This window comes from Hordeum vulgare, chromosome 3H (genome assembly GCF_904849725.1).
Source record: "Hordeum vulgare subsp. vulgare chromosome 3H, MorexV3_pseudomolecules_assembly, whole genome shotgun sequence".
Taxonomy (NCBI): domain Eukaryota; kingdom Viridiplantae; phylum Streptophyta; class Magnoliopsida; order Poales; family Poaceae; genus Hordeum; species Hordeum vulgare.
The window spans coordinates 613,852,615-613,869,712 of NC_058520.1; the positions used below are offsets into that span (position 1 = coordinate 613,852,615).

Consider the following 17,098-nt stretch of genomic DNA (forward strand, 5'->3'; position numbering starts at 1 on the left):
AGAGTTAGCCCAACTGATTGGAAAGAGCTTGTTGCTTTTTGGAAAACTGAAGCAGGGAAGGTACGTTGCAAGAAAATACATGTGCACTTTCCTGTAGTTTTGCCTAATTTACAATTCATTGAATCAATATTTGTAGCAACATAGCGAGCAAGGAAGAAATAATCGAATGGAGATGGAATTATTGCATACATCAGGCAGCAAAAGTCATGCTCGTGTTTGTCATGAAATGGTATATAATTATCTTATATAACTCTATTTTACCATTTCTTGATTGTTATGAACTAATTATAAGAAAATGAATGTAGCATAAGAAGAATGGATATCCCCCTCAGAGACATGAACTATTTATAGAAACACACACGTGCAAGAATACTGGTGCCCCTTCAAGTGTGGCTGCAGCAACTATGTTTGTAAGTATTTTGAGTTGCAACAATCTTTATACTTTGTACTTGTTATTTTTTTTTCTAGAACATTGGAGTTATAGTCTTAAGTAGACACTATGTTGGTGATGTGTTCATGGATCATATGTTCTGTCTTGTAGAAAAAGATAGAAGAGAAGTCAAATGAGCGTCCAGAACTTTTAGAAAAAAGCATCAAGCAAGGTGACCTCTTCTCGCATGTCGCAGGAAAGGAGAGGAATGGGTATGTGAGGTGTATAGGTCTAGGACCAAGTGCTGCAGGTTTGGGCATGCCGGGTACTAGAAAGCTGAAATCCACGAAGCTTCAAATGGCTGAGGAAGAAGAAAAAGAAGCTTGGCAATCAAATGCAATTCTTGTCGAGCGTGTAGATCAAATGGAGAATAATTTCCAAACAGTAGTTACAACTCTGAAGGATGAACTTCAACAAATGAGGAGACCGTTACAATCAAAAGTGCTGCAAAATATTCAGTTCAATCAAGAGTATGACTTGTCTCACTCTGGATATGGATATGGAGGTGGCCATGGTGGTGGCTATCGATATGAAGGTGCCCATGGAAGTGGATATCGACATGAAGATGGATATGAAAGTGGATATGGAGGTGGATATCGACATAAAGATGGATATGGAGGTGGATATCAACATAAAGATGGATATGAAGGTGGATATGGAGGTGGGTATGGACATGAAGGGGGGTATGAACATGAAGGGGAGTATGAGCATGAAGAGAGTGCAGAATCTGCCACCCGCAACCATGAGGTGCGGCAAGAGAAAGAAGCAACCATTTTGCAAAAGAAGGCTCAATAAGCACTCTTGCAAAATAAGTTAACACCATCCACTCAGAAAAACTTTGTACTTTCTAGTACCGCTCAACATGAGGTGCTGCAAGAGAAGGAAGCAACCATTTTGCAAATGAAGAAGGCAACATGGCTCACACAACAAAGTAAGGATGTGGCACTTCATCGCCACAAGATGGAAACAAGCAAGGAAGTTGCAATCACACACAAAAATCAGCAGGTCAGATTGTGCTTTGTTTATATTTTGTTGCTCTTTTTTATTTAGGATGACAAAGACACTTTCGCTTATCTGAGTTCTTTTTCATGCTTACTCGGAAAGGAAAGGATGTGATCCTGTATAATGTTTATCGAGATCATAATATCCCAGTGGCAAAAGCAACCATTCTGTCAATTGATCGGAGAAAAGAGGTAGGTGGTCAGGAGCTTGGCTCTGAATATTGTGAGGTTGCTGTGAACTATGTAATAAAAAGGGATGCTATACTACCTCGTGGTGTTGGGAACATGACCATCATGGGGCAAGCTAAAGGGCGATGTATCGCATGGCCATACAAGCATGTGAGATTTTGTTCTTATTTTCTTATGATTAAACCTACCAATGACTATGATGGTTGATTGCTGAAAAAGCTTTGCTTCTATGTATGCAGTTGGAAGTGGACAAGTCCATGGAAAAAGCAGGAATGCGACCACAAGCAGGCTAAGGAGGTAATATACATGTTTCTCTTGGTTGCCCAGGATTTCTATAGATTTCTACAGATTTGCTAGTATGTTTCGGTTGTCAGCCCATCTACAGTCCACTGACTTCCCTCAAAAAATAATCTACAGTCCACTGACAACCAGCCATCTCATATATTATTATATCCAAAGCCTGAAAGCCTCCAAGGTCTTGCTCTCGAGCATGTAGCAGCTTGCAAGGAGCGCCACAGCTACTCACTAGTCATGCATATGCTTAATTAATTTTCTAATCAGATGAAAAAATCGCACCATGACACTCAGAGAAGAATTGATTTGTTTTCGAGTCTGATGACAGAATCGCTTCAAATGAGTCAAGCATATATATGCTTCAGAATTTGAAATATTTTGTGCTCTTCTTTTATTTGGCCCGCCCAACTTTTCCTTTCAAGCTCCGCCACTGCTATTGAGTATCCTATCTGTTGCAGGTTTCCCAAAGGTGCACAAGTTGATGAAGATTTGAAAGATTTTCAAGCTCCTGAAGATTTGGAAGACCTACAATAGTTTTATGTAATATGCTTGTTTAGTTTGTGAAACCTAGACACACTTGCTCCGCTCATTTTGCTGGTCGATAAGCCATATGCTCATTTTGGTTGTGTGGCACACCCAGAAACATGTATTTCTCCATTTGTCGCACTATTTTATTTTGTTGGTTGTGTGACACATTTTAAAACATATATGTGATGTACCTTTTCTGGCACAACCTCCTTATATGTATATTATGGTTGTTATGTTTATCCAATGACGTTTTAAGGTTCTGGATGAGGCCTGATATTATTTTGATTGAAGTGTTATGTACATGCTGGCAAAACATATATGTATATTATTTCTGAATGAGGCCTGATATTATGGTTGTGCTGCTGGGTGGCATAGGCCTGATATTATGGTTGTGCTGCTGACTGAACATACTAAATGGATATTACATAAGGGATGCCCAGAACAATGAGGTAGTGAAATGTACATGCTGGCAAAATAACTACCGGGTCAACACTCTTCTGCCGGCAGTTAGATTGCCAGTAACTGGTAGTCCACATGTCTTGCCTAATCTGCAGGGAGAATAGAAACTGCCGACAAATAAATGTACTAGGGCAGTGGGACTGCCGGGAATATTTTATCTGCCGGGAGAAGTGATCCCCGGCAGCCGTTCTCGTGGCGGTTCTGCCTGCCGGGAGAAATACTTCCCCGGCAGATAGTGTGCCACATAAAGTGGTTTCTCAGGGCAGTTTACATGCCGTTGCATTAGTGTTGTGGTGTAGTGTTAATACCTCACCACCTAGAGCATATATTACGAAGATCTCGCTTATTTATTTTTGAAGTCAATGATCTTAGGAATAGATTACCATAAATTTCTCTGACGTAACTCTACCATTTGCGCCAATTGGCGCAACGGGTCATTTCGTATCATTAAAGCTAGGATCTTGCCCTCACGTTTGGTGACCCCAACTCTCTTTCGCCCATGTCTCTTCCACCTGAGTGAAATGTGAATTAATTCCATTGGATGTATAAATGATGGGTATAGTCATTCAAGTATGCACTACTGCTTCAAATAGAGGGCATGATCTGCTGCGACACAGGCTGCCTCTTGAGAAGATAATCCAGATATGCTCAGAAGGTCATTGTGTGGTGTGCTCAGAAGGTCATTGTATGCATCCATGAATCGATGCTTTTCCTACAGCAGGGCATCACGCAGAATGCACAGTGACACAACATGTTGCTTGCTTTTTCAAAGGGATGATGTCTTTGCTGATTTTTGCGATCCGGTGAGGTCTGTGCTTATTTCATACAACCTAATGAGGTCTCCGCTTACTGATTGGCTTTAGTTCTTACATGGAATAAATATATCGATAATTCACCACCTAAAATGTATATTGTGATTATCACAATTTCTTATTTTTGAAGTCGATAATCTTGGGAATAGATTACCATTCATTTCTTTTTGAGTAACTCCGCCATTTGGGCCAATTGACGAAACTGGTCATCTAGTATCACTAAACCTAGGATCGACCTCTCATGTTTGGCGACCCCAGCTCTCTCTTTCTCCAATGTCCCTACGACTTGAAAGAAATCGTTAATTAATTCAATTGGATGCAGACATGATTGGTATATTCAATCTAGTACGTATTGCTGCTTCAAATAGGGCACGATTTGCTGCTATACAGGCTGCCTCTTGAGAAGCTACATCTGCTCGGAATATCGTTATGTGGCATACCATGTGTAATAGGCACTGCTTTGCTTATTTATGCTTCCATGAATCGATGCTTTTTCTACAGCAGGGCTTGACGCAGCATTCAGGGTGACATAGCATGTTGGTTACTTTTTATAAATTAATGAGGGCTCTACTTATTTTTTTTATGACCGGGTGAGGTCTTGGCTTATTTTTGACGACATGGTGAAGTCTACGCTTACTGATTAGCTTTAAGTTTTCAACCGGGAAAGTCGATATTGTTTTATCACACCTACCGCGCGCCAGAACAAATCAGCTGCCGGAAAAGATAATAATCCACGGTGTCACGACAGGTTAGTTACTTTTTTCAAACTGATGAAGTCTCCGTTTATTTATTTATTTCGAACAACTGAGGTCTCCGCTTCCTGAGTGGCTTGAATTTTTCGCACAAGCACATGTATTGGAATTTTCCCCGTACGTATAAGTGGATATTCTTGTTTCCCTACTGAAAGGAGAATAATAATGGCTCTAAGATTAGCTAAAGCAACCCATCGAGCTAGCTTGTGCACTAGTATAAATACACAACTCACGGTGACAGCAAATCTCATCCATCATTACACACACGCACTTCTTTCCTTCATTCCCTAAGGCAGCATTAGTGATGGAGTACTCTCCAAAGCTAGCTGCAGCACTGCTCTTAGCCCTCACGTCCGCCATGATCGTCACCGCCCAGAATGACGACGCTGACTACATGGTGAATGCCCACAACGAAGTGCGCGCCGCCGTCGGTGTGGGGCCGGTGACGTGGGACCCCATAGTGGCGGCGTACGCGCAGTCATTCGCGGAGAAGCGCCGCGCCGACTGCCAGCCAATACTCTCTCCGGAGGGCGGTCCATACCGAGAGAACATCTTTCGGGCCCCTGGTACCGAATGGAATGCGATAGACGCAGTGATTTATTGGGCGTCCGGGAAGCAGTACTACGACCACGCCACCAACACTTGCTCCGCACCTACGGGTGAGTCGTGCGGTGAATACCTGAATTTGGTGTGGAGGGACACGAAGACCATCGGTTGCGGCGCTGTCGTCTGTGACGGCAATGCCGGTGTGTTTGTCATCTGCGGCTACAGTCCGCCTCACATGGTTGGGCAGATTCCATACTAGGCTACGTATCAAGTATGCATGCGGCTATGTATGCATGCATGCACATAGCACCGTGCTGCATAAATAAATAATTAAGGGATACTTCTAGGGCTGGGAACTAATTATCGGTCGATTGATGTCACCGATATGTGTGTGTGTCCGGAAACCCTCCTCCCTTCACTCCTGTATCGTTCCGGGCTTTGATTGTTTTCGTATTTGTCTTGTAACTTGTGATTCGTCTTTGATTTCTTGTATTTGAGCTTCTTATTCTGGTTGTATCCGGGCTTTGCTCTGGATGGGTCTCTAGTATAGTTGGAACGAGAAAAGAACAAGCACAATATCACGTAGACCTTAAGTTCAAGCAACATGTTTGTGTTCTAGAGAACAAAACCTACATGTATCTTATATTTTAAATAATCTGATTTCAGCAATGTGTTTTCAAAATGAAATAACAAACTTCAACGAAACTGAGAAAATATTTTAGTGGCCTTGTAGTGATGCTTATCGAAGGTTGTTTAGCAACGATGCCCGAATTTTTTCACATGAAATGCGCTGATATTTATGGGCAATAATATGGATAACATAGCAAATAATAATATACTACTATATTAATAGAGCACAACTCTCATAAAAAGTTCTACTTAATCAAGGTGCAAGTTAAAAATCAAATGTCCCAAAATAAGACGGTTACACTATTACAAGTTCTGCTTGGAACAAGAAAATAATTTCAACCCTGAATAGGACAACAACTCAAACACCATAATGACCATGGATGCACGAGATGTCCTAGTCCTCCATGACCCATATCACCTTCTCCTTCCTACACAAGAATAACCGGAACGTTCTTACTGATTGTCTACAATTTTTACCTGAATTAAATAAGCGCATAATCCACAACCTAAAACGTATATTACATGATCAGGCTTTTTTATTTTTGAAGTCAATGATCTTGGGAATAGATTACCGTGCATTTCTTCTAGCGTAACTCCATCATTTGCAATAATTGGCGGAACTGGTCATCTAGTATCACTAAAGCTACGAGGTATCGCCCCCTCATCTTTGGAAACCCCCACTCTATTTCTCCCTTGTATCTTCCACTTGAGCGAAATCCAGAGTTAATTCAGTTCGATGCATACGTGATGGGTATATTCGTTTTAGTAAGTATTGTTTTTTCAAACAGAGGACATGATATGTTGCGACACTGGCTGCCTCTTGAGAAGCTAATCCACATCTGCTCGGAAGGTCGTTGTTTGGCGTATCGTGTATACCATGCATTGGTTTGCTCATTTATGCATCCATAAACCGATGTTTTTTCTACTGCATGGCCTGGCGCGGCATCCATGGTGAAACAACAAGGTGGGTACTTTTTTTCATTCCGATGAGGTCTCCGCTTATTGTTAACCATCCGGTGAGGTCTTCGCTTATTTTATACGACCTGGTGAGGTGTCCGTTTAGTGAATGGCTTCAATGTTTTACTTGGAATAGTTATGTTAATACCTCACCACCTAGAGCATATATTACGACGACGTCGCTTATTTATTTTTGAAGTCAATGATTTTAGGAATAGATTACCATACATTTCTTTGACCTAACTCCACCATTAGCGCCAATTGGCGCAACGGGTCATTTCGTATCATTAAAGCTAGGATCTCGCCCTCACGTTTGGCGACCCCAACTCTCTTTCCCCCATGTCTCTTCCACTAGAGCGAAATCGTGAATTAATTCAATTGGATGTATAAATGATGGGTATCGTCATTCAAGTATGCACTGCTGCTTCAAACAAAGGGAATGATCTGCCGCGACATAGCCTCCATCTTGAGAAGATAATCCACATATGCTCGGAAGGTCGTTGTGTGGTGTGCTGTGTGTAATAGGCACTTATTTTCTTTTGTATGAATCCATGAATCGATGCTTTTCCTATAGCAGGGGCCTCACGCGGCATCAAGGTTGTCAGAATCGTGACTCAAGTCTTAGAATCTTACGATCTTACGATCCAAACTAGCCCCTCCGATTCTACGATTTTGCTCATAGAATCTAAGTTTCTACGATCCTAATAGTTAAGATTCTATGATTCACGATCCTAGCAACGGAGCTCCGATCCGATTCAGAATCGCGATTCTGGTAACTTTGCGTGGCATGCACAGTGACACAACATGTTGCTTGCTTTTTCAAAGGGATGATGTCTTTGCTGATTTTTGCGATCCGGTGAGGTCTGTGCTTATTTCATACAACCTAATGAGGTCTCCGCTTACTGATTGGCTTTAGTTCTTACATGGAATAAATATATCGATAATTCACCACCTAAAATGTATATTGTGATTATCACAATTTCTTATTTTTGAAGTCGATAATCTTGGGAATAGATTACCATTCATTTCTTTTTGAGTAACTCCGCCATTTGGGCCAATTGACGAAACTGGTCATCTAGTATCACTAAACCTAGGATCGACCTCTCATGTTTGGCGACCCCAGCTCTCTCTTTCTCCAATGTCCCTACGACTTGAAAGAAATCGTTAATTAATTCAATTGGATGCAGACATGATTGGTATATTCAATCTAGTACGTATTGCTGCTTCAAATAGGGCACGATTTGCTGCTATACAGGCTGCCTCTTGAGAAGCTACATCTGCTCGGAATATCGTTATGTGGCATACCATGTGTAATAGGCACTGCTTTGCTTATTTATGCTTCCATGAATCGATGCTTTTTCTACAGCAGGGCTTGACGCAGCATTCAGGGTGACATAGCATGTTGGTTACTTTTTATAAATTAATGAGGGCTCTACTTATTTTTTTTATGACCGGGTGAGGTCTTGGCTTATTTTTGACGACATGGTGAAGTCTACGCTTACTGATTAGCTTTAAGTTTTCAACCGGGAAAGTCGATATTGTTTTATCACACCTACCGCGCGCCAGAACAAATCAGCTGCCGGAAAAGATAATAATCCACGGTGTCACGACAGGTTAGTTACTTTTTTCAAACTGATGAAGTCTCCGTTTATTTATTTATTTCGAACAACTGAGGTCTCCGCTTCCTGAGTGGCTTGAATTTTTCGCACAAGCACATGTATTGGAATTTTCCCCGTACGTATAAGTGGATATTCTTGTTTCCCTACTGAAAGGAGAATAATAATGGCTCTAAGATTAGCTAAAGCAACCCATCGAGCTAGCTTGTGCACTAGTATAAATACACAACTCACGGTGACAGCAAATCTCATCCATCATTACACACACGCACTTCTTTCCTTCATTCCCTAAGGCAGCATTAGTGATGGAGTACTCTCCAAAGCTAGCTGCAGCACTGCTCTTAGCCCTCACGTCCGCCATGATCGTCACCGCCCAGAATGACGACGCTGACTACATGGTGAATGCCCACAACGAAGTGCGCGCCGCCGTCGGTGTGGGGCCGGTGACGTGGGACCCCATAGTGGCGGCGTACGCGCAGTCATTCGCGGAGAAGCGCCGCGCCGACTGCCAGCCAATACTCTCTCCGGAGGGCGGTCCATACGGAGAGAACATCTTTCGGGCCCCTGGTACCGAATGGAATGCGATAGACGCAGTGATTTATTGGGCGTCCGGGAAGCAGTACTACGACCACGCCACCAACACTTGCTCCGCACCTACGGGTGAGTCGTGCGGTGAATACCTGAATTTGGTGTGGAGGGACACGAAGACCATCGGTTGCGGCGCTGTCGTCTGTGACGGCAATGCCGGTGTGTTTGTCATCTGCGGCTACAGTCCGCCGCACATGGTTGGGCAGATTCCATACTAGGCTACGTATCAAGTATGCATGCGGCTATGTATGCATGCATGCACATAGCACCGTGCTGCATAAATAAATAATTAAGGGATACTTCTAGGGCTGGGAACTAATTATCGGTCGATTGATGTCACCGATATGTGTGTGTGTCCAGAAACCCTCCTCCCTTCACTCCTGTATCGTTCCGGGCTTTGATTGTTTTCGTATTTGTCTTGTAACTTGTGATTCGTCTTTGATTTCTTGTATTTGAGCTTCTTATTCTGGTTGTATCCGGGCTTTGCTCTTGATGGGTCTCTAGTATAGTTGGAACGAGAAAAGAACAAGCACAATATCACGTAGACCTTAAGTTCAAGCAACATGTTTGTGTTCTAGAGAACAAAACCTACATGTATCTTATATTTTAAATAATATGATTTCAGCAATATGTTTTCAAAATGAAATAACAAACTTCAACGAAACTGAGAAAATATTTTAGTGGCCTTGTAGTGATGCTTATCGAAGGTTGTTTAGCAACGATGCCCGAATTTTTTCACATGAAATGCGCTGATATTTATGGGCAATAATATGGATAACATAGCAAATAATAATATACTACTATATTAATAGAGCACAACTCTCATAAAAAGTTCTACTTAATCAAGGTGCAAGTTAAAAATCAAATGTCCCAAAATAAGACGGTTACACTATTACAAGTTCTGCTTGGAACAAGAAAATAATTTCAACCCTGAATAGGACAACAACTCAAACACCATAATGACCATGGATGCACGAGATGTCCTAGTCCTCCATGACCCATATCACCTTCTCCTTCCTACACAAGAATAACCGGAACGTTCTTACTGATTGTCTACAATTTTTACCTGAATTAAATAAGCGCATAATCCACAACCTAAAACGTATATTACATGATCAGGCTTTTTTATTTTTGAAGTCAATGATCTTGGGAATAGATTACCGTGCATTTCTTCTAGCGTAACTCCATCATTTGCAATAATTGGCGGAACTGGTCATCTAGTATCACTAAAGCTACGAGGTATCGCCCCCTCATCTTTGGAAACCCCCACTCTATTTCTCCCTTGTATCTTCCACTTGAGCGAAATCCAGAGTTAATTCAGTTCGATGCATACGTGATGGGTATATTCGTTTTAGTAAGTATTGTTTTTTCAAACAGAGGACATGATATGTTGCGACACTGGCTGCCTCTTGAGAAGCTAATCCACATCTGCTCGGAAGGTCGTTGTTTGGCGTATCGTGTATACCATGCATTGGTTTGCTCATTTATGCATCCATAAACCGATGTTTTTTCTACTGCATGGCCTGGCGCGGCATCCATGGTGAAACAACAAGGTGGGTACTTTTTTTCATTCCGATGAGGTCTCCGCTTATTGTTAACCATCCGGTGAGGTCTTCGCTTATTTTATACGACCTGGTGAGGTGTCCGTTTAGTGAATGGCTTCAATGTTTTACTTGGAATAGTTATGTTAATACCTCACCACCTAGAGCATATATTACGACGACGTCGCTTATTTATTTTTGAAGTCAATGATTTTAGGAATAGATTACCATACATTTCTTTGACCTAACTCCACCATTAGCGCCAATTGGCGCAACGGGTCATTTCGTATCATTAAAGCTAGGATCTCGCCCTCACGTTTGGCGACCCCAACTCTCTTTCCCCCATGTCTCTTCCACTAGAGCGAAATCGTGAATTAATTCAATTGGATGTATAAATGATGGGTATCGTCATTCAAGTATGCACTGCTGCTTCAAACAAAGGGAATGATCTGCCGCGACATAGCCTCCATCTTGAGAAGATAATCCACATATGCTCGGAAGGTCGTTGTGTGGTGTGCTGTGTGTAATAGGCACTTATTTTCTTTTGTATGAATCCATGAATCGATGCTTTTCCTATAGCAGGGGCCTCACGCGGCATCAAGGTTGTCAGAATCGTGACTCAAGTCTTAGAATCTTACGATCTTACGATCCAAACTAGCCCCTCCGATTCTACGATTTTGCTCATAGAATCTAAGTTTCTACGATCCTAATAGTTAAGATTCTATGATTCACGATCCTAGCAACGGAGCTCCGATCCGATTCAGAATCGCGATTCTGGTAACTTTGCGTGGCATGCACAGTGACACAACATGTTGCTTGCTTTTTCAAAGGGATGATGTCTTTGCTGATTTTTGCGATCCGGTGAGGTCTGTGCTTATTTCATACAACCTAATGAGGTCTCCGCTTACTGATTGGCTTTAGTTCTTACATGGAATAAATATATCGATAATTCACCACCTAAAATGTATATTGTGATTATCACAATTTCTTATTTTTGAAGTCGATAATCTTGGGAATAGATTACCATTCATTTCTTTTTGAGTAACTCCGCCATTTGGGCCAATTGACGAAACTGGTCATCTAGTATCACTAAACCTAGGATCGACCTCTCATGTTTGGCGACCCCAGCTCTCTCTTTCTCCAATGTCCCTACGACTTGAAAGAAATCGTTAATTAATTCAATTGGATGCAGACATGATTGGTATATTCAATCTAGTACGTATTGCTGCTTCAAATAGGGCACGATTTGCTGCTATACAGGCTGCCTCTTGAGAAGCTACATCTGCTCGGAATATCGTTATGTGGCATACCATGTGTAATAGGCACTGCTTTGCTTATTTATGCTTCCATGAATCGATGCTTTTTCTACAGCAGGGCTTGACGCAGCATTCAGGGTGACATAGCATGTTGGTTACTTTTTATAAATTAATGAGGGCTCTACTTATTTTTTTTATGACCGGGTGAGGTCTTGGCTTATTTTTGACGACATGGTGAAGTCTACGCTTACTGATTAGCTTTAAGTTTTCAACCGGGAAAGTCGATATTGTTTTATCACACCTACCGCGCGCCAGAACAAATCAGCTGCCGGAAAAGATAATAATCCACGGTGTCACGACAGGTTAGTTACTTTTTTCAAACTGATGAAGTCTCCGTTTATTTATTTATTTCGAACAACTGAGGTCTCCGCTTCCTGAGTGGCTTGAATTTTTCGCACAAGCACATGTATTGGAATTTTCCCCGTACGTATAAGTGGATATTCTTGTTTCCCTACTGAAAGGAGAATAATAATGGCTCTAAGATTAGCTAAAGCAACCCATCGAGCTAGCTTGTGCACTAGTATAAATACACAACTCACGGTGACAGCAAATCTCATCCATCATTACACACACGCACTTCTTTCCTTCATTCCCTAAGGCAGCATTAGTGATGGAGTACTCTCCAAAGCTAGCTGCAGCACTGCTCTTAGCCCTCACGTCCGCCATGATCGTCACCGCCCAGAATGACGACGCTGACTACATGGTGAATGCCCACAACGAAGTGCGCGCCGCCGTCGGTGTGGGGCCGGTGACGTGGGACCCCATAGTGGCGGCGTACGCGCAGTCATTCGCGGAGAAGCGCCGCGCCGACTGCCAGCCAATACTCTCTCCGGAGGGCGGTCCATACGGAGAGAACATCTTTCGAGCCCCTGGTACCGAATGGAATGCGATAGACGCAGTGATTTATTGGGCGTCCGGGAAGCAGTACTACGACCACGCCACCAACACTTGCTCCGCACCTACGGGTGAGTCGTGCGGTGAATACCTGAATTTGGTGTGGAGGGACACGAAGACCATCGGTTGCGGCGCTGTCGTCTGTGACGGCAATGCCGGTGTGTTTGTCATCTGCGGCTACAGTCCACCGCACATGGTTGGGCAGATTCCATACTAGGCTACGTATCAAGTATGCATGCGGCTATGTATGCATGCATGCACATAGCACCGTGCTGCATAAATAAATAATTAAGGGATACTTCTAGGGCTGGGAACTAATTATCGGTCGATTGATGTCACCGATATGTGTGTGTGTCCAGAAACCCTCCTCCCTTCACTCCTGTATCGTTCCGGGCTTTGATTGTTTTCGTATTTGTCTTGTAACTTGTGATTCGTCTTTGATTTCTTGTATTTGAGCTTCTTATTCTGGTTGTATCCGGGCTTTGCTCTGGATGGGTCTCTAGTATAGTTGGAACGAGAAAAGAACAAGCACAATATCACGTAGACCTTAAGTTCAAGCAACATGTTTGTGTTCTAGAGAACAAAACCTACATGTATCTTATATTTTAAATAATCTGATTTCAGCAATGTGTTTTCAAAATGAAATAACAAACTTCAACGAAACTGAGAAAATATTTTAGTGGCCTTGTAGTGATGCTTATCGAAGGTTGTTTAGCAACTATGCCCGAATTTTTTCACATGCAATGCGCTGATTTATGGGCAATAATATGGATAACATAGCAAATAACAATATACTACTATATTAATAGAGCACAACTCTCATGAAAATTTCTACTTAATCAAGGTGCAAGTTAAAAATCAAATATCCCAAAATAAGACGGTTACACTATTACAAGTTCTGCTTGGACCAAGAAAATAATTTCAACCCTGAATAGGACAACAACTCAAACACCAGAATGACCATGGCCGCACGAGATGTCCTAGTCCTCCATGACCCATATCACCTTCTCCCTACAGAAGAATAATCGGAACGTTCTTACTGATTGTCTACAAAATCTACCTGAATTAAATAAGCCCATAATCCACACACTACAAGAAATATGCCCGTTTATGACAAAAATATAATGATTGTGGTAAATTGGTCATAGATCTGTGACCAGAAAATACCAAATAGTCATGCGGTATCCAAGGGGGTCCAAACTGTACACCCTTGTGACCATTTCTGTCAAAAAGGTCAAAGTATCATCTATGTCAATAGGTCATAAAGCATATAACACTATCCATTGCATTATTTTGGGTCCATCTCGACCAAATTAATAAGGTCATAGGCTTGAATAAGGGTGATTGGATAGACAACTTTACAATTTCACATATGTCATGCATGCGTGTAGTAATGTTGTCTATGTGTCGCACATACTTGTCAAATCAACCTATCCGTGGGGCGAACAGAGTATATGTGGGGTCCAATTGTTTTTGGAAGGACCAAGATATGACACTGTGGCCAACCGACATGCGGGACGTGCTACCTTGTAGGGCTCACCCACGATAAAGCCTTGGAGGTAGCGCCTCCCCGCTCGAGAGATGAGGGTCAATTTCGGTCTTTTCCCCTTCTTCTTCCCTTGGACAACACAAATCTTGGGCGCACAATGAGCTTTCGAGGTTACGAGAAGAGCGATAAAAAACTCACGGTCAAACACCGGACGCCACTCAATCGACATACTCCAACTGCCGCTACCTTCACTCGCCACGGTCGTCTCAAATATGCCCCCTCTGCACCCACCATTCTCAATTTGCTTCTTTGACGTGTGTTTCACGCATGTGGGGGTTGGTTTGGGACATATGCCATGGTCTCATTAAAAAAAACTGTTAATCCATGATGGATTAATAATGACATTATCGGAAGGCCTCATAGATTAGTTTAAATATGTGAAGGTTCCATAATTTCAATCACAACGAACTGCTCTCACAGGAAACCAAAATAGGGCCCACTGACAGCCACCCACAGGCAAAAAAAAAATGAAGTCCAAAACTAGCTAAAGCAATGGGCGCGGAGAAGAAAAATTGGGAGTAACTTACGCGGAGAGACCAAAATTTTAGAGCCAGCCCATAAGTCCACCAGCCCACACCCGGGCGCCTCTATCCCGAAACCCTAGCAAGTCAGTGCAGACGCCTTCATCTCTCCCGGTCATCCCAATCACCCCGTCCGATCCCGATCCACACATTCCAGCCACCACCGTCCCCACTTCGGCGCCTCCTCATTCCACCTCGACGCCGGTGAGGCATCCGTCCTGGCCCGCACACAATCGGGGTGGCGACAGATCTGGAGTGGCGGCACTCTATGGCTGCCGGAGACCTTGGTGATCTACAACAACACGCATCGACAGCTGCTCCCTAAACCATGGAGTGCGCTCGCAGCTGCTCACCAAGGCACGGCGTGCGGCTCCCAGGCATCCGCACGCGGGGTATATGACTAACCATGCGACAGGGAGTGGTGCCTCACTTGGCGACCGCGTGTGAAGGCTCCTCACGACGGCGCCCTATTCCCTGCTCTTTTTTCTACTCCTTGGTCAGATGTGGTTTTCAGGTGGTGGGCACCGGCAGCGAGTCACTCACCAGAGACGGGGATCATCAAACCCCAGCATGCTCGCTGGAAACAGATCCATAGCAGCGCCGACAATCTCAAGCAGGGTCGACTACATAGCAATGTGATCCAGGAGGTAAACAATCAAGGTGTTCTCTGATAAACTGCTTGAAATAGCAACTGATTTACTTATCCGTAATACCATCAGTTTACAGTTTACATCAATGCTGATATGCAGGGACTGAAGACAGCTCAACTCCTGCATTTCATCGTGAATTCGTCAAGTGCAGTCTTTAATTTACAGCAACATAGTTCACAATATGATCACGCTAACATGAACAAAGTCTGTAGCATACGCCTGCTGAATAGCGAGGAACATATAATTGTATATTGCTCAGTAATGACTGAGCAAAGCTAGAAATGCCAAAGGAAGTAGTTACTTAGACAACAAAAACTGATGGGCAGAATATTCATTTCACACAACGCAGTTTGGAATAAGACGACATGCGTTGGCATTGTTCTCCACTTCAGGACTCTGCAGTACGCCGACTCGTGCTTCTTTTTCTTCTTTACAGCTAGGATATCGTAAGGCCGAAGGAAATATATCTCTACATTTGATCTTACTTGTCTTCGATCCAAAGCAGGATACATAGCTCATATATAGCAGTAGTAACAAGGAAGAGCCCTGATTTCCACTGAGAAACTGATGTAACAACCTCCTTGTCTCCTCCCTAATGAGCCAAACATGTTTGACATTGCAGCGCAGAATCTGATAACAGTCGCAAAAGCGCAGAATCTGATATCATGTGAAAAAATATGTGATTATGCCCGTGTTTTAGTTCAGGTGGATGCCTTTGCCTTGTTGCTTGGTAAATATGGCCATAATTATTTGCCCCCTCTTAATTTTTTTCCTGGGTCCGCCCCTGGCAATGTAAGTCTCTGTTTCCCTGACTTATGTTCCTTATTTAATTGATTCAAGTTCACCTACCTGGATGGTGTGGTTTGCATACAAAATAGTACATAGCTGATTTAATCATTCACGTAGGATGGTGCAGGCGATTGCTGGGGGCTCGGTGCTGACCTGGGCGTTGCCGGAGAAAAGATTGATTGCTGGGGGCTCGGTGCTGACCTGGGCGTCGCCGGAGAAAATATTGATTGCTGGGGGCTCGGTGCTGACCTGGGCGTCACCGGAGAAAAGATTGTTGCTGGTGTTCATGAGAAAAAGGGGCTGTGATTACAAGATGAAAGGAAATCTCCATATGCTAGCGAGGGACGTGGGTAACAGACGACCCACACTGGCCAGGCGAGAGACCAAGTCATGTACGGCTTGGAGGTGTCTTCCAACAAGCAGTATTTTCCTTTCTTACTTTTGTCGTTCTGTTTTCTATATCTGAACCTCTGAAATTAGTACGAGTGCGACAACCTTGCAAAAAAAATACTTAGTACAGGGATATTGTGTAGTTCCGATGTTTTGTTTCTGGTTGTCTTCTGAAATTAGCACGTATGGCTTGCATACAAAATAGTGCATAGCTGATTTAATCATTCACGAATGGTGGCTTTCTTGCATTTTGACCGAATTTTCTATATATACCAGCAAGTTGGTTGGCTGTTTGTTAAGATCTTCATGAGAAGCAGATCTTCTCAGTAGAACTAGTACAAGCTTAATACTCAGGTTTCGATTTAAATTTCACAGGGCTAAAAACAATGTCAGTGCTTCACTGGTAGAAAAAGAGGCTTCCGTCCAGCCCCATAAGTCGCGAAACTGTAGAAACCGCGACTAATGAATTCTTTAGTCGCGGTTCGGAAGACGAACCGCGACCAAAGTCCTGGGCCCAGGGCGCTCGGTGGCCAGCTGGTGCACGTGAGGGGCTTTAGTCGCGGTTGGCCAGGCCAACCGCGACTAAATCTCATCCCCTATATATACCAGTTCAGCACACTCACTTAGCCATTGGGTGCCACTTCTC

The 17,098-nt window shown here is 43.1% G+C and overlaps 3 protein-coding genes and 1 pseudogene across 3 annotated transcripts; all 4 read left to right on the forward strand.

Annotated features, from left to right (window-relative positions):
- The first annotated feature begins 4,699 nt into the window (after positions 1-4,699).
- Positions 4,700-5,527, forward strand: LOC123441133 (pathogenesis-related protein PRB1-3-like). Its single transcript, XM_045117646.1, has one exon. It carries the CDS (start codon positions 4,770-4,772, stop codon positions 5,268-5,270), a length of 501 nt encoding a protein of 166 aa, XP_044973581.1. The 5' UTR covers positions 4,700-4,769; the 3' UTR covers positions 5,271-5,527.
- A 2,922-nt stretch (positions 5,528-8,449) lies between these two features.
- On the forward strand, positions 8,450-9,277 carry LOC123441135 (pathogenesis-related protein PRB1-3-like). The gene has a single exon (XM_045117647.1). The coding sequence runs from the start codon at positions 8,520-8,522 to the stop codon at positions 9,018-9,020; it is 501 nt and encodes a 166-aa protein (XP_044973582.1). The 5' UTR covers positions 8,450-8,519; the 3' UTR covers positions 9,021-9,277.
- Positions 9,278-12,199: 2,922 nt separating this feature from the next.
- LOC123441136 (pathogenesis-related protein PRB1-3-like) lies at positions 12,200-13,027 on the forward strand. Its single transcript, XM_045117648.1, has one exon. The coding sequence runs from the start codon at positions 12,270-12,272 to the stop codon at positions 12,768-12,770; it is 501 nt and encodes a 166-aa protein (XP_044973583.1). The 5' UTR covers positions 12,200-12,269; the 3' UTR covers positions 12,771-13,027.
- Positions 13,028-15,743: 2,716 nt separating this feature from the next.
- Positions 15,744-16,751, forward strand: LOC123441137 (annotated as a pseudogene).
- The last annotated feature ends 347 nt before the right edge of the window (positions 16,752-17,098 follow it).

Coding starts and splice junctions, on each gene's coding strand:
- LOC123441133 (XM_045117646.1), top strand. CDS start 4,770: ATGGAGTACTCTCCAAAGCTAGCTGCAGCACTGCTCTTAGCCCTCACG.
- LOC123441135 (XM_045117647.1), top strand. CDS start 8,520: ATGGAGTACTCTCCAAAGCTAGCTGCAGCACTGCTCTTAGCCCTCACG.
- LOC123441136 (XM_045117648.1), top strand. CDS start 12,270: ATGGAGTACTCTCCAAAGCTAGCTGCAGCACTGCTCTTAGCCCTCACG.